Source organism: Pleurodeles waltl, chromosome 3_1 (genome assembly GCF_031143425.1).
Source record: "Pleurodeles waltl isolate 20211129_DDA chromosome 3_1, aPleWal1.hap1.20221129, whole genome shotgun sequence".
Taxonomy (NCBI): Eukaryota; Metazoa; Chordata; class Amphibia; order Caudata; family Salamandridae; genus Pleurodeles; species Pleurodeles waltl.
Window position 1 is genome coordinate 1,878,984,960 of NC_090440.1, and position 18,300 is coordinate 1,879,003,259.

Sequence of the window (18,300 nt, forward strand, 5' to 3'; positions counted from 1 at the left end):
CACAAAACAGACCACAACACTCAGGATTGGGGAGAGCATCTCAGTGAAAGACTTTAATTTAGAAGTGCCGCCATCTCACAATGCAAATTATTGTCAGCTGCTGGTGAGCCTGAACATGACCAATTTAACAAGTGGTAGCACTTCTCAGTCTTGTCTTACAGCTGTGGCAGACAGAATGGACATCAATATTGTAAAATTTAACTTGAATAAAATTGAAATATTGTTATTTTGCCCCCCTTGATCGTTATGGCCACAGCCTGCTGTCATGAGAGGTTGGATACACTGAGTTTTAGCTCAACCTTTTAATCAAAATACTAAGGGAAATATTGTCTTTTCTTAATTTCACAGACAAGGGCTTGGAGAATCAGATGGTCCTCTCGTTGAGGCTCAAACTGTGGCATATTTCTTGGCCTGCACTGCCCAGAATCAGACTACATTAGAACCTCTATTATTTGGTCTATGCAAAACAGAACATGTATTTCAATAGCTTGGTTGTCTGCTCTGCTACTTATCGCAGAAAGAGTTAATTTTAAAACTCTGTGCATATTCCACCATGCCATCTATTTCCATAGACCTGCTTATCAACAGGAGACATTTAGGATACAAACCAACTAAAGGCTCAGTGCTTTATTTTTCAGGTTCTCTTACCTATTCCGTGAACAAGGAAGCCCAAAGGAAGGTGACAAGCCTTTTCGTACACTGCAGCAACTCGGTTGAACAAATTTTCACTTGAACTTGACTTTACTGTGTACTTCTCTGTTTTTAGGAAAATGTTACAAATATTTTTATTTGCTGCTTACTAAACCAAGCATCTTCTATCTGAGTGTTAGTGCAAGGATGACAGACTGGTAACAGTGTACTATGTAAATTCTGATCACAATACCAAGGTGTAACAGTGTCATGTGACGTAATTCAATATTTTTTCAGTGCAATGAAGAACATTTTTCCATTTGAAATAAAAGTTTAGTTTTATCCCTATTAATGACCACCTGCTCACCAGGATTGATTTTTTTGTGTAGAAAGATATGCAGATAAAACTTTCCAGTGAATTTCATGAGCTCTGCAATGTTTGAACATCTCGCCGCCTTGAGGTCAATCCACAGTACCAGGTCTAAAATCAAAGAAAATAACCCTACTGCAAGAAATTATGCCATGGTTTGCTGGGGTATAGGCTATAAATGCAATGCCTAGAATCATCAGAAAATTTGTGTTGTAAGCTATGAACCTCTATTCTTACACAACTACAGAGTCCAGATGCAGCTAAAGTGGTTGAGGGGTACTATGTGATGAATAGCTGGGGACAGCAATAAAATAAGGTTTGTTATATACAGTTAAAATAATGAATTAAAAAAAGGTTCCAGATTTTAGTTTGATAGACTTTAGGAACTTCAAGGAGGAATATAATTTTCCCCATACATTAGCTATGCATAATGGGGTAAAGAAGGTGCTAAGAATCCCTGGTCCTGAATACCTTTCCAAAGTATCGACTGCATATGCTGCTTCTTTGCTATTTCCGTACTTAAGCCTACCTAACCATTTTACTTGAATGGGACGACTACCACCACTATATATAAATCAGCATCCCTTACATGCATCTTGTGAACACAATTATTGTACTGCTTTTCAATTTAATAATGGATTGTTTTCTTACACAAAGAATATATTTTCTATCTCCAGTCAGTATAAAAATAACCATAACAACATTTTGCTACAGAAATCTCACTTGTGCTCTTATGCATTCATATCACACTCACTGATTAAAACCACACAACTATTCCCAAATAACATATTCCATACTACAGTCATGTTCTTAGTCTACTGAATGAATGAACAAATGAATGTAAAAACTGTAAAGTAACAGCATCCTGGCGCAGAGATACAAAAATGAATAGCAAATGGTCAACACAGCAGACAGGGTTTAAATGGAAAAGAATGTGAAGTTTTAGGAGTGTCAGAAAAAAGTTATCATTTGCTGGCTGTGCAGCAAGAAAGGAAGCCCATTCCAACCTGAACAGCAACAACTGAAAACCGCAGTGTGATTGTTTGAATCTTGGTACTCAAAGGAAAGGGGTATACATAGATGTAATGGTAAACTCCAGACTATAGGGAGTAAAACGCCTCTATAGAAAGACTGGAACATGACTGGACAGCCTTGTGGCACAGACACAACTATTTGAAGAGGAGTTTATGAAGAGGCAGCCAATGAAAATATTTATTGTGAGGAGTTATGTGGGAACAGCACTTTAGGCCAAGAGCCCAAGTACCAATCTAGCTGCACCTTTCTGGATACACTGGAGTCTAGATATAAAGGGTGCAGAGGGCTGAAGGCATGAGAAATAGTAATAAACCAAACAGGGTATGGTATGATGAGAATTTGTAGGGAGAAAGGGGAGAAACTTACTAGGAATCTTATAAACAAGCCTCGTGTTCAAAGGTGAGCACTGAGTCAACACAGTAGATGGTTTAGAGGAAAGTACAATACGGATTAAGAAAGACCTTTTGAGTCTTCCCTGTCATGGAAGAAGAAAACCATGCCATGAATGCCTGTGGACATTAGGTGACAAATAAAACTGAATGAGACACTGCATCAAAAGCAGCACTGAGGTTTACAAGAATAGAGGTTAAATCTCTACCCTCACCTAGGTTCATGCAAATGTCTTTAACTGCAAAGCCCAAAACAGACTCAGTGCTAAAAAGTGCATACAAACTGCTGTTTATATGGGCCTTGTTCTGGTCAACATTTCTAACGCAGCGTTTTGGAAATATGCTTTCCCTCTTCCACCTTCCCTGGGCCACCATATATTTATCTCTCTTAACACAAATTACACAAACACAGTTTTCGCATTTCTTCTAGACTACTAACCGGGTTAGTAAGTTAACCCCGTCTCCCATATTGAGAAATGAATCCCATCATGTGTTTGTGGAAGGACACATTTTCTGGATTCCCATTTAGACTGTCATGTGGTAAGGTCTTACAATTCTCAAATTAAGTCAGCGTTCTGACTATCTGTTTTGCTTAATCAGGCAAAGACATTTCTTGAACCATATTTATATCACTTTTCCTTTTTTTTTAAAGACCAGCTTGTTGGCCATGTGCATTGACAAGAACACAACACAATGCTGCAGCTGGCAGATTAAGAACAAGAGTAAAGTAGCCTCTTCATCCTTAATCAATGAATACCAACTTATCCAATGACAGGGAACACTCAAGCTAACATGTCACAATCACAATATAGTCAGGAGAAAACAGCAATCTGAACAACTTATTGAGCCTAGAACCAATACTCAGAGGAGGCCAAAACTCAAAAAAGTTTGTTTACCAAAAAGCATAAATAAACAAACAAAACAACATATGTGGAAGTGTTTGGTGTATTGCTTTTTTCGAAAATGTTATCACTTTCTGGAGCCCTGCTGAATACAAGCACAGAAAGAATGGTGTCTGGCATATGGAACTGCTGCATCTCTCTCAGAACTCAACCAATACTCCAAGGAATAAAACACTTATATTTCTGACCGCAGACAACTTAATCCAACAAGCGGTGCAAGGAAGTTTTACTTTATGTGTACCTTGATCATTACACTGAAATTTGCATTATCTCAACTCCAATGTACACCTCAAGTAAACATAAAAGTAATGCAAAGACAAAATGCTGCAGGTGCCACCATTAATAATATACAATTTTCTCCACATACACATTACTTAAAACTATTTTGTTCAAAAAACACTTTATTGGTACGAACAGAAGGATAAGGGGAATTCTATACCTCAAGCTTTTCCTTAAGTGATTTAGGGGCATCCTTTCCAATGCATCGCATCATGGTTTGAAGAGCGAGAGGACTCTTAATCCGTGGAATTCGCTGTTCCACCCGCAAACTGTTTGGAAAAATAATGAACGATTTTGAGACAAACATAAACCGCCTGCCCTAGACAAGACTGTTACCTGGGCAATATTCTAAATCATCTTTTTTTATTTTTTTATTTTTAATAATAACTGTGCAATTCTCTGTGGTTTGACAATCTCACACTTTCCTCGCCTCCCAAATAAAAGCAACATGTTAAAAAATAAATAAATAAATACATTTTTAAAAAGCACACACACAGAAGGCTTGGCCACACTCTGAACTGTGTCTCGTTCCACGGCCATACAATGACCAATCTCTGCATGCAGTGTGTGTACTGGATGGCCCAACATTTACATTTATATGTTTTTTTGGGGGTGCCAGCTTCAATTCCAAGAAAGAAGACTGATTTTTAGACGCAAGACAATGTAGAGGTGTGTTCTGGCTACAAAGCCTCCTAATAGATATCCTTCAACCTTTGCTCCTCTGAGCAGTCTGCAGGCCCACTTACACACTGGGTGGCCAACTCTACAATTTTACAAAAATCTGCCGTTTCCAGGCCCAGTTGTTGACAGCAGGTGCCCCTCATTCCCACTGCTGAAAGAGATGGCAGCAGGCTGAACATAACCCTGCTGTCCTGTGGGTAGCGATGAAGGAGCAGAAGCCAAGATCGGCAGCTCACTCTCTGTGTAATTGCCGAGCCACCATAGATATCGGTTACAATCTGTGAGCCATGGAGGTCGGAGTGCTGTGACACTGCTGCAGATCACTGTCAGGCAGCAGCAGATCTCTCTGGCTGGCTCCACAGGAGTTTCTGCTTAAGGGCATGAACTCAATGGTCTGATTGTTCATGGCCTGCCTGGAGCTCCAGTGAAGCCCTGAGTTGCCTAAGAATTCATAGGAGCAGAGTGAGGTCCCCGGATGAGGCAAGTGTATGAACGAACAGTGGCACAACTGAGGCTAAAACCCATTGGCCTGAGTGTGTGAAGTGTTGAGCAAAGTGGGCATTGGGCAGAGTGAAAGACAGCAAGTGTATACAGGCTGTGAGATTGTGGAAAGCTGCAAGAGGTGGGCCTGAAGTAGTGGGACTGATCGTGGATTGGTAACGAATGCTGATGGAGAGACGTTTCTGTGCCACCCTCAGGTGGCAGTACTGGAACCCTTTTCTCTGGTTCGCTCACTATCCTACTGGTTCTGCCTCCTACTTAAACTGTGGTGGTGAAGCTGACCCCCTGATGCTGGAAAGGGCTTTGAGATGCTGAGGCAGGAAAATTATTACTGACTGTAGGTTTATGGTGAATATCCCTTGTGGAAAGTGGAATCTTAACTGACATTTGGGAGGATTCTTTTGGAGGAGAGTGCAGAATGCCCTTGGCCTGGGGAGCAGCACAGGTACACCATGGTGCACAATAAGGCAAGTAAGCCTGCTAAAACCCAACAAAATTGTAGAGTGCATCTCTTGCCCGGTGGCGCAGAACTTTGTATCCCCCAGTCTTATCAGCAGGGGTCAGAGCGGAGCGCTGAGCTTTCATTGGCAGATCTTGTGCAGAAAAATCGGTGACTCTACTACCACACTTGAAAGTAAGATTGTGTTGGTGAAGATGACATTATTCAGGACAGATCTTTGAAATGTTGCAGAGGAATCAAAAGGGAGATCGCAGGCAAAACAAATATTGATAATATTTCAGAAATGAGGGTATTCGTAATTAAACTGCATGAACAGAGGCGATGGTTGAGCACGCCCAGAGAGGTCCCAATAAATTTTCTGGAATTTTCAGAGAGTGGGGAGGTCTGGAGCTGATCTCTTTCTGGACAAATAAATTACTGAAACACCACAGCCTTTGGGTCTCTTTCAGCTAGTCACTGCAGAGAGACTGTATAGGCTTAGGATATGCTCGCAAGCTAATAATACTCATTTCCAGACCACTGAGCTCAAGATAGTATCATGCAAAGGATGAGAAATGAAGAGCAGCTCTATATACATGTCTTGAAGTACCAGAATTTCAAGATTACAAACAGCAGGTGTAATGTCAGAGCACATCGTTTTAAGCATGTTGGGTCTATAAAACATCAATTTCATCTTGCAAAGCTTAAAGCCATGAAGGATGGCACGTCACAGTGTTCTCCTTCTCCAGAAATGGCGTGGGAGTGGTTCGATGTTATTGGCCCAGCAGCAGTGCAGAGCCAATAAAAAGAGAGTGAATCTTTGTTTTTAAGTATACAATCTTTATAGGGTAGTTTGTGAAAAAGGCAGTAATTTTACAAAAGTGGTGTTTTTTTTTTTAAGCAAAGCACAAAATTGTGATATTCTGAAGTGGTCTAATTCGAAGCCAACTATTTCAAGAGCAAATGAGTGGGAAGCGACGAGGGTGGTTGTGATGAGCAGGATTTTTGGGACCTCCGCCCACCTAAGGTGGGAGATAGGAAACCTTAAAAACAACATTGCTTAAGTGATGTAGGCCCTAACTAGTGTAAGTATGAGGTCTCATGCTTACGCTGAAGTATGCAAGTGTTGAATGTCTCCATCAGATATTAGTCAAAATCATTAGTGCCCAATAATTCCCTTGATTAAAATTTGTTTCCCCACACAGTAGTGAAACATGCTAAAGCAGTCTCTCCATAAAACTTTGTGGTGTGGTATAAATATTGTGTCTGCAAGTCGAAATTTTAGTGCACCATATGTGAATCAACTCAAAGGTACTGAGAAGGTTAAAAAAAAAAACACACAGTAATACTGCAGTATGTAACATACCTAATGCAGACGATTAGGTCAGAATTTGCAGTGGATAAAGCTACAAGGAAGGTAAGTAAAAAGTATCTTGGTAAGTATACCATGAGGCTAGTCTGTCCCAAAAATGTAAGTAGGCATATGGAAGTGTATTACTTACATAATGAGCAGTAGGTTATCGCCAAATATAATGTATAAATATATATTCAAAGAAGTGTTGTTAACGTAGGGTCGCCTGAAAAAAGTTGGGGATATTAGGCCAGCGGGCCAAAAAAAAATAATACTACTATGTGAAAAAATTAGAATTTCAGTCAGTTCACCAAGATCGGAGAAACATATGGTGTATGGCTGGTTAATAAGTACATAACAAGCATTTGCAATGTGTCTCGCATTTGCTTGAGTTGGAGCTTTTAGCGATGTAAACTCCTAACGGGACTTTTCTTGCCACATACATTTAAACTGCAATGTAAAACAGTTTCACATAAATGAGCCGATTCAAAACACCACGCTACAAGCGTAAAGGAGACACATAAAAGGAAAAAGATGTTCGCTCAGTCAAAGGTATTGGCAAAAGTGCAATTATCCATGTAACAGGGTCGATGTCCAAGGCGGTAACCAAACCACCCCAAGGAGGGGCAAACGTAAAGCATTTACCAATGAGAACAAAGGATTTTGGAAATGATTAATCATGCTAGAAATCAAAGGTCAAACTGCCCCCCACCTATACATCCACATGTCAATAAACAGAGAGGTGGGCATAGTATTGCCACAGAGAAGTACTATATGACATGGCTCAATGCCTAGCTTTATTAGCCTAGCTCTGCCTGCCCCACCAAGCCAAGTGCCACTAACTGCTTTACAATCCCTATCATTGCTGTAATGCGAGGAAATTACCTAAAATGCATTAGCTGAACACAAGATGTGTGGCACTTGGGAGAGCTGCACAGCTTGTTTGCAACCAACCCATGACCATGTCCAGTCTCCTGCAATTGTTATTTATAGAGCCATTCTCTTTCCCGCCTCTGTGAGGTGCCATTTGGCACCCGCAGAAATGCTTTGCCGAAATGCAATAGGGCACTCTACGACTCAGAAATAATGTGCAATACACCATATTAAGAGGTGCAAGGCCCTAACCACTAAGTAAGGACATGGAGGTCCAAAGCACAGAGAAGACACAATTACCACTACATAGTAGTAGTAGTAGTAGTATACATTTCATCAATCAATCAAATAATTTCTTAAGCGCACTACTCACCCGGTAGGGTCTCAAGGCGCTGGGGGGAGGAGGGTAGTGTCCGGTTACTGCTCGAAAAGCCATGTTTTTAGGTGCTTTCTGAAGGTTAGTAGGTCCTGGGTCTTGTGTAGGTTGGTGGGGAGAGAGTTCCAGGTCTTGGCGGTGAGGTAGGAGAAAGATCTGCCACCGGAGGGGGTGCGGACCTGGCGAGCTGGTATGTGGAAGTTTACTCGTTCGTTGAGGTAGGCCGGTCCAGTATTTTGGAGGGCTTTGTGAGCGTGGACGAGGACCTCGAAAATGATCCTTTTGTTGATGAGCAACCAGTGTAGGGATCTGAGGTGGGTAGATATGTGTTCGTGGCGAGGGAGGTTGAGGATGAGTAGTGAGGCTGCGTTTTGGATTCGCTGGAGTTTTATTTATTTTATTGTGTTATTGGGCAGAAGTGATTACAATTTAAGCCATAAAATGTTTAAATTGATAAAATAATGTAAAGTAACTGGCATTTTAACCCCCAGGGTGCCGTGGGCGAGCTGGTCTCGCCCAGGCACACCGTTCCCGTGTGCCCTGGACGAGACCAGTTCGTCCTGCACCCGGCCCACCTGGGGGTAGCGCTAACGCTCCCCCCCGGACCTAACTCCCACCCGCCACCCCCAGTCGGGATGGAAGGGGCATCGCTTCCCCTTCAACCCGACCCCTCCCTCGGCAATCCGATGACATCAGCGCGCCAACGTCATCAGAAGCTGCAGAGGATGCACTGGAAGCCATTTGCTTCCAGCGCGTCAGCATGAGATGACTTCTTAGGGTAACTCTCTCTTTTTGGGGGTTTTGGGAGGGGAAAACAGACACAGGGGAAAGGAAAGAGTTTTTCCTTTCTCACTGTGCCTGTTTTCAGTGGATTCCTGCTCCACGATCGCGGGCGGGGACCGCGATTGTGGAGCAGGAATCCCCACTAGACACCAGGGATTTCCTTTTAGTTTTATTTAGGGGTGCGACCCCTTGGGCAACGGTCGCTCCCCTGGGGGGCAATTTTAAATCCTGTTTCCCCGGGGGGAGTTTGGCCGATTTGCCCCCAGACCTGGTCAAAACCCACTAGACCACCAGGGATTTCATTTTCCTTATGTTTTGGGTCATGGGCATGGGTCGCTGCCCAGGGGGCAATTTTTTTTTATATGTTTCGGCCCTGACTGGGGCTAAATCGGCCATGTTTTTGGCCGATCTCGCCCACGGGGAGGGTGTCGAAACCCACTAGGCCCCAGGGATTGTGTGGTGTGTGTGTGTGTGTGTTTGGGGGCACCGCTTGGGCAAGGGTCACCCCCCCCAAAGGGGGCCTATTTTTTTAGGCCCATCTGCCCCCAACGGTGGGCAGAAACTACCAATACTAAAGGGGGCACACAGAGCTGTTGGCCATTTCTGCCCCCCTTTGGGAGCAGATCGGCCAACTTGTGTCACGCCCATATCCACTTAGGCACCAGGGATCCAGTGTGTGTTTTGTGTGAGGGGGGAGGGGGCGGCAGCTTTGGCAAGGGTCACCCCCCGAAGGGGGCACAGAGCTGTTGGCCATTTCTGCCCCCTTGGGGGCAGATTAGCCTATTTCTTTTATGCCCATCTGCCCCCAAGGGGGGCAGAATCCATTTAGGCACCAGGGATCGCGTGTGCGTGCCAGTGTGTGTGTGTTTGTTTTTTGTGTAGGGGCAGCCCCTTTGGCAAGCGTCGCTCCCCAAAGGGGGGCACATTACTAATGGCCATTTCTGCTCCCCTTGAGGTCAGATCAGGCTATAGTTTTTTTAGGCCCATCTGCCCCCAAGACGTGAGGGATTTTTTTTTTTTTCCCTTAGTGTTTTTTTGTGCTGGGGTGCCCCCTTTTCGCAAGGGTCACCCCCCCTCAAACATGGTACAGAGCTGTTGGCTATTTCTGCCTCCCTTGGGGGCAGATCGGCCTATTTTTTGTAGGCTCATCTGCACCCAAGGGGGGCAGAAGCCACTTAGGCACCAGGGACAATTTCTTGGTGGCGGGGTGTTTGTCAACTGGTGAAGTATTTGTATTTGTGATTATAACAATTTATTTCTTCTTTTTGTTCTAGTTCAAAGCTTTTGCTTCCTTTGCTGTGGATCCTTGCGGTTTTGGCAGTAGTTGTCCTGCGGTCTGCATAGTTGCATGTTTTAGGTTAGTTAAAACAATTTACTCCAAAGGAGTATTGTTGACATGCATGAATGACATGTTTGTAGGTGGTGTACTAAATGCAGGATTGTGTGAAATTGTCCTTAGATTTGAGCACAATGATATTTGTGTTGTCATATGTCTAATTTGCTTTTTTCTTTTTAGTGGGATATCATTGGTCATTGCTGTGTCTGTGCAGAGTAGTTGCTGGTGAGTAGCTTTTTCAGGCAAGTGAGTGGTATAGTTTTTCAGTACATAACTCTTTGTGATAAAGCTACACTTTGTTTATTACTTATTTTAGTGCTGGTTGTTGTTGGCAATCCATTTGTTGTTAGAAATGATCATGGCTAGCCGCAGAGTGACCGCTCAGCACGTTGTTGGCATGCTTTTTGAGTCGTCTTCAGACCATGATTATGAGACTGACTCTGCATCTGAGGCAGAGGAGGAAGTGAGAGGTTCTGGCAGTGAGTTTTCTGTTGATGCCATTTTCAGGGGAAAAAACATAAGCCTTCTTCTGCAGCCCTTTTTCCCATTTTTTTGAAAAAAAAAAAGAAATTTTCACAGTATTTTGGCTAATTTCTTGGTCTCCTTCAGGGGAACCCACAAAGTCCAGGTACCTCTAGAATCCCTAGGATGTTGGAAAAAAAGGACGCAAATTTGGCGTGGGTAGCTTATGTGGACAAAAAGTTATGAGGGCCTAAGCGCGCCCTGCCCCAAAAAGCCAAAAAAAGCCCTGGCACCTGAGGGGGAAAAGGCCTGGCAGCGAAGAGGTTAAAATGATGAAGGAAGTAGACTGGCCCTCCACCTCACAAAACACTGTTAAATCATAGTATACAACACAGTGTTTGACACTATAACAAAGAACCTAATTTAAGAATTAAAACTTACACTATGATATTAACTGCTGTTCAACAAAAATAGATCTAGTGACCCTGCTAATCACATGATTACTGAAATGGCTGAAACATGGAGCAATTGGCAGATCCAACACCCCATTTCCTACAAAATGATATTAAGCATATAATTCTACAGCTGGACAAATGCACTGAATATGTACAATTATTACCTTTACTGGAACACATAGACAACACCTATGCCCTCGTTACGAGTTTGGCGCCAGGACTGCGGTGGTCCAACCATCACATTGGGTTTGGTGGTTCGACTGCCAGATTACAATCCTGGTGGTTGGTCAGCCAGAAGACTGCCGCCTCCGCCAGGATCAGGGATCCCGAAGGGTGGGCGGTGGTCAGCTATGGCAGCGCACAGTTCGGCACCACCGTTCTGACCTCAACTTTCCTTTCCGCCTGCCTTTTCATTCTGGGGTCCCTGCCAAGAAAAGGCTGGCTGAAAGGCAGAGCTAGGGGCCACAGGGGGGCCCCTGCACTGCCCATGACTATGTCGTGGACAGTACGGGCCTCCACCCTCGGAGTGCGCATTCTCTGCTATGGCACAGAGTGCGCATTCTGAGAGTGCTGTGTGCAACGGCATGGGCCTCGACTCCGTGAAGGAGCCAAGGCCAATGCCACCACACTGTTTCCAGTGGGCTAACTAGTGGAAACATTCTAATATGATGTTTCTGCCGGTCAGACTGGTGGAAACATCGTAATACGACAGTGGTGGCGGTTCAACCGTCCAACTCTTAATTAGGCCCTTAGTTAATCCTGCCTTAGTTGGATCACAGGACCTCTCAAATTGTAATACTGGCAAGTATAACATTCTAGAGCAAAGACACCTCATTCTAACTATGAAAGTAAGACTTAAGTCATAACAATCATGTCTCTTTTGAGATACAGTCAATAACATACTACTACTGTCTATTTGTAATGTGTAGCACCAACTTAATAACCTTCCTTCCTATAATGACCATGTACCAACATAGCACTGCTGGGGGCTTGTAATAATTATGTATTCCACTCAAGAAGATCGAGATATAAAGCAGCAGTTTTCAAAGTTCAAAAGCCTCAGAAAGAACCTTTGATGCTTACAAGAATAAAGTCAAGAAACACTCCTGGAGGTGGACTATGACAGTGGCTACCTGTACTTGGTAGGAGGACTCAAAGTTGTACAGACATCTTCCTTCAAGCTCTCACCCATCTTTTCATGGCTGGCAGTCAAGACATTATTGGTCTGTGCGCTTTATAGTGGGAGTTGTCTCCTCTAAAAGTTAGCTCCTGCTGTTGTCTGCTTTTGATGCAGCTCCTCTTCAGTGATGGTGCCATGGGATGATGTGGCCAATTAAAGAGTTGGACAGGGCATCTAGCCTGTCTGGGATTTAATCTCTGTACACCTTTTCCGTAGTGTGGCAGCCCTATTTTGCCAATAAACAACAAACTGGGGAATGGATGGAATCTACAGCTCTCCTGCTGATACACATGGTATTGGGTGTCGAGTGTAGGATGTTTGTAAGTGAACTGCACATTATTAGGGAGGACAGATTTCTGAATGCACGTATATGTAAACTGCACCAGCTGCAGGGTTTTGAATACCCATTTTAGTTTCATAATCATGCCATTCAAGTTGTACCTAAAATCTATTCCAAAGTGAAATACAACTCTGAGACAGTCGTCTGTTACAGTTACCTGCTTTCCAGAGAGGAGTTGTTTTTACTGAGGACCACAGAAAACACGAGTTTCAATCTGAGTATAAAGTGAGGGAGCATACCACATCTGACAAAGCTCAGAATCGGGGATACAGGGAGGTATTTTATGTACAACCAGAGATCCTCAGCCTCAAAGCATCTCCCTCACTTACCTGGAAAAAGCCAACTAGATAAGGAGATGCCCGCAAAGGCCCACTAACAATTGCTACACTTTAATATGCGTTCTTAACTTTGAAACATTTCAGAGTTTTGGCTCTATGGTATATAACTAGGGCCACCGGAATTATGCAGTAGGAGAGGGTCAAGTTATGCAGCAGGGGTTGAGTGAATTATGCAGCAAGAAAAGACAAATTATGCAGCATATTTTGTGACAGTATCACTTCGTTAGTCATTTTTAAACCTAGCAATGTCTGGGCATTAGTTGTATCTCATTAGTATCAGTTTAACACCCAAACATAGCAATAAGCTACAGAAATGTGGACAGTCAAACTTTGTGCTGAGTTTTGAACCTCTTGATCTAGAAACATTTTTTTCTGTTAAAATCTGTAGATTATGCGGCAGATGACAGATTATGTGGCAAATGAGGCATTCTGCAATTATGAGAAAATCGCCACAGCCACACAATCGCATAATTCCAGTGGCCCTGAATATAACCTGTGTTGTTAATTAAGGCTATAGAGGTCTGAGGGTGCATGCCAGGACAGGTATCTTTTTTTCCTGCATCCAGAATTTTCAAAATGATGTCTCTCTCTCAAACAGAACATAACTTTCAAAGGAAGAACTGAATGAAAATAAAAGAAATCACAGGCAAGGCCTTCATACCGAAGGAAGAATACTGCAAAAAGAGTTGGTCCTCACCGTAACCCAGTTCGCAAAGCCTCCACATTCTTTGTCTCCTCTAGACCCTCAAGTGAACTGGCCAGAACAGACATCACTTTCTCATTGAACTCATTAAGACGCTCCTTAGGGGAAAAAAAAGGCACTGTCAAAAACAACATTTTAACAAATGAGATGCTGCAAAGCAAAATGAAATGAAGTGATCTAACTGTATGGTTCACCACAAGGAGGTTATGGTTAAAGAAGTCAAATTAATTTATTTAAAATAAACATGTACAATATTACAGTGTAACGTTGTTTTTACTAAGAGGTATTATGAATGTGTACTCTATGTTAATATTATTTTGCTTCACTCTACCATGCACTACGTTCTGAAAGAATTATGGCATTTCAGATGTCATAAGTCTTATTCTAACTGCTATGATTTCACATGCTATAAGTTATATAATATGCAAGGTTATTATCAGTCCATGAAAAAACAGCGAGTTATAGTTAATGTAGAGTGGCGACTGATGTGTTAAGAATGTGTACAGATGTTGAAGGTAGTGCGTAAATTAGAAATATAATTCTTATCTAATCGTGAGTCAAATAGAAATTTAAGTTATAACTATAATTTTATAATTCCTCCAGTTTGTATATATAATAAAGAGTAGATATATAATACATATAGAATCAAGTTTTACTAACTCCAACTTAACTTTAACCTTTGCTTTTTTTCATTAAATGTAAATTAATGTCATTTTTTATAAAATGTGTTTGAAATCCGTGTTGAGTGTCATTTGACTGAGAGCTGTTAAGTGCAGTGTCGTAGGGGCGTGGCTTGGCCGTCCAGCAAGATGGCCGCCACTTGTTGAGGCTCTGCTTGTGGGAGCATAAATCTGCAACTTATCTACGCAAATCGGAACTCCCGAGTACCGCATCGGCGGGCGATCAGGCGACAGACACCATTTGCAAGCGGGCAGTGAGCCGAGCAGGCCAGCCAGGGGAAAGCGGGCACGATGAGGCTCGCTCTGCGGCTCGGGCCTAGACGCGGCCTGTCGAGCCCTTGAATAGGGAAGCTGAGCCTGACGCCGGCTGGCAGAGGTGAGAAGTGCGGCTGATGCTGCTGCCACCTGCCGTGCCCATTGGGCTTAGAGAAACTTGCGGCCCGGCCCGGGGGATGGAGGTGGGCCGCATGACAGCGAACTAGGCCGTGCGGCCCGAGGAGGAGAAGAGGGTCCCGGCTCGGGCCACGTCGGTGAAGAGCAACAACGGGGAGATGGATGGCAAACTGGGCCTTGCGACCTGAAATGCCCAAAATAGGAGGAACGGGTGCAGGCTCAGGCCCGCTGTAGTGAGGTGCAACATTGGGGTGACGGCTAACTGAGCCTTGCGGCCCGGAGAGGCCTAAGAAAAAGGAACGGGTGCTGGCTCGGGCCCGCGGCGGTGCAGCGAAGCAACGGGGTGAAGGCTAATTGGGCCATGCAGACCGGAGAGCATCAGGAAGAGGAGCTGGTGCCGGCTCGGGCCCGCTGCCAATCCCTCCCACCCTCTGGACATCGGCAGGGAGGCGGCCTGCTGTGGCCGCAGAGGTTGCTGGTGCCCTGGCTGCAGACGAAAAGGTTCACAGCCCAACGCGCAGACCCTGATCGAGGGCTTTACCGAGACAGGGTGACCGGTGAGTGAACCGGCCCTACCGGACCACATACTGGGTGATTAAATAGTCACTTATCATGACCCGCGGGAGCGGACCGGCAACTGCCCTGAGTATTGGACTGGAGCAACAGCCTGGGGGACGTGGGCCTCCGGCTGCCCTGGACTGGTGGTTGTGGGATTGGTTGGTGGCCCGGCCGGACTGTGACTCGGGTTGCCTTGCAATGTGACGACAGTGGAGGAAAGTGCGGGACCACCGCCGGGGGCCTCATCCGTACACGATGGGGAAATCCGACACAAAACAGGCAAACCTGTCCTTTGAGGGCAAAACAAAGAGCAGTCAAACCAGACATGTTATAGAAGCGCAACTGCCAGAGGAAGACCTTCAACTACCCTCCGTTAAAGCCATGTTCATGGACCTAAAAACAGCCTGGCGACTATAGATACCCAGCTGGACCACTTAACCTATCGCTTGGACCGCATGAAAGACAGGGTGGATGATCATGTTGCTCGCTTGGATCAGGTTGAGGCTAGAGTGTCGGATCTGGAGGATGGTCGCATTCGAGAGAGTGAACGGTTACTTCCAATGGAAAGGGTGTTGGAAGTGATCCGTTCTAAAAATGAGGCCCTCGAAGCGTAACAACATACGCATCTTAGATCTTCCTGAATCGACATCCATGGGATGCATGGAAGACTATGTTCAGGAGATGCTCAAATAAATCTTTCCCAGTGAACTCTCCCCTGTGCTGGTGGTAGAACGTGCACATTGACCGCTGGGGCCAAGGCCGCCGCTGCGAGCCCCATCATCGCTCATCTACTCAGTTACAGAGACAGAGACACGGTCATATGCCTGGCTCGGGACCGCCGCCCGCTCATCTATGACAACAATGAACTTAACCTCTTCCCGGACTACACCCCTGGAGTGCAGGTGGTTTGCTGAGCTTTTCCTCCGATTAAACATACTTTGAGTCACACAGAGGCCAAATTTTCACTTATCTACCCGGCGAAGCTGTGTGTACAGCACAATGTGAAAATACACTTTTTGCTTCGCCCAAAACTTGCTGCAAAATTTGCTAAAGGTATTCCCAAAAAGCTGACCCCTATGCTATCACCGGAACTAGAAGAAGACAAAAATCACACAAGCGACAATGACTGAAATGAGATCTACAGGGGGAACTACTGTAAATTCAGATAACGTCCTGAGACCTGTGTGAGCAAGGATGAATGGCGCTCCGGTGATGGCTGAACCACCGAGTGGAAGCCTTCTAGGCAGCTCTTGCCCACCCTCACACTCTGGGTGGAAAAATTGTTGGCCTAGCCAGCACCCCGCTGGATGAGTCCTTATTATTCTAATGTTTTTGCGATGGGATTTGGTTATGGGTGGGGGAGGTCGGGCACATTTGGTGGGCCTGAGTGGGTGGGGGTGGTATATGTATGGATTGTTCAATGGTTTGACGTTTTGCCCTTCTCTCTCTTCCCTCCTGTCATCCCCTTGATGCAGCTGCTTTAAGTGGGAGTGGGTGGAGGTTGATGCTTCAGCGTAGCTTAGAGCAATGGTTCAGAAAACTGCGACTCCAGTTAGGTGTCTGACATGGAATGTTCGGGGGCTGAATGATGGGCGTAAGATGAGACTGCTTTCCAGCGCCATGCGATCGACATTTGCATGCTACAGGAGACGCACTTGACTATGGCCACAATATCTAGGTTGCGAGCTAGCTGGATCGGCGAGAGTCATGTGGCAGTGTATTCAAATTACTCCCGGGGGGTAGCAATTCTGCTTAGAAAGGGCTTACAAAGGCGCACTGAAAAAGTGCTCACGGACACACAGGGCCGCTATGTTATGAAATGGGGAACCCTACAGGATAAACCCGTTCATCTAGTATCTGTGTACCGCCCCAATGTAGATGATCCCAAATTGTTCGAGGAAGTATGGCGCATGATTAACTCGTTAGGTCCTGGGTAGCTGCTGTGGGGAGGAGGCTTCAATGTGGTGTTGGACGTTGAGGCAGATTGAGAGAGCCGAACCAGACCGCAACATGCGGAGGCGCGAGGGCTCTGTTCCTCGTCATGGCTGAGGGCGCACTGGTGAACCTGTGGAGAGCTAAACACGGAGCGCATAGGGAAGGTACATGCGTTAATTCTGTACATAACAGCTGGTCGGGCATCAATAGATGGCTTGGCACCTGAGACGTCGAGCTCTGGACAGAGTCAATTAAACATATGTCCCGTACTTTATCGGGCCACTCAACGGTTATGCTAGTACTGCAGATCCCAGGTGGCCCTGACGCACATTTTCATGGAGTTGCCCCACGGGCGTTAAGAGATCGGGTCTTTTGGAAGGAGATATGCACTGATATAGTGGAATACTTCTTGGTGAACAAGGGCTCGATTTCCTCGATGGGCACCTTGTAGGTACCTTCAAGGTAGTGATTGGGGGGACCTGTCTTACCAAACAACATGGTGTGTTGAAGGCATTAAGGAATGACTTAGTGAACTAGAGTCACGACTGGCTGACCTGGAGAGCCGGCTGACTACAGACTGTTCCAGCGGTCTCCTGGCCGAAATAAGAGAAACGTTATCCGAGTATGAGGAGGCGGCACTTCTGGAGGTCTGTTTCGTAGGGGAAGAGGCTAGAGCGAGAGGATATGGAGAGAGCTGTTAGAACACTGGCTGCAATTCTCCGCAGGTCGTGCGCTGGGAATTCTATTGTAAAGCTGACTAATCCGGCTGGCGTACACCATAATGGAACTGAAGAAGTCAAGTACTCTAACCGATTTTTATTCAAATATGTATGCAGAGGAGTCGAGATCGCCTGCCGAGTCTTACACTGATTATTTTGACGATATCAGCCTACTTTGGCTTGAGAATTCGCATCAGCAGTTACTAGACTCCCCCTTCTCAATCGACGATGTAATTCAGGCTATACGTAGCTTGCCACGAGACAAAGTTTCAGGATTGGATGGCCTGTCGCCGGCTTTCTATAAAGAATATGCTGACATTTTAGCGCCACTCCTCTTTGAGGTATATGCTGAGTCACTTGATCGTGGCATTCTTCCTGCCTCTCTACGGGAAGCCCTTACTGTTACCATTTAAGGCCAGGGAAGGACCCTTGTAGCTGTGACTCGTATCAACCACTCTCGCTAATAAACATTGATAATAAGATCCTGGCAAAATTAATAGCGTCCCGGCTGCAGCCCCTGCTCCCATCTCTGGCGTTATCGGATCAGTATGGTTTTATACCGGGTCACTCTACCTTATATAACCTTTGCACT

At 44.9% G+C, this 18,300-nt stretch overlaps 1 protein-coding gene across 3 annotated transcripts in view; it reads right to left on the reverse strand.

The window, feature by feature from the left end:
- FASTKD2 (FAST kinase domains 2) overlaps positions 1–18,300 on the reverse strand; it is a 211,076-nt gene that overhangs the window by 169,489 nt on the left and 23,287 nt on the right. For all 3 annotated transcript variants that reach the window (XM_069225975.1, XM_069225974.1, XM_069225973.1), the window contains 2 exons: positions 13,418–13,521; positions 3,766–3,874 (listed from right to left, as the gene is read on the reverse strand). In XM_069225975.1, the coding sequence (XP_069082076.1) occupies positions 3,766–3,874; positions 13,418–13,521 (213 nt within the window). The remainder of the gene's footprint in view (positions 1–3,765; positions 3,875–13,417; positions 13,522–18,300) is intronic.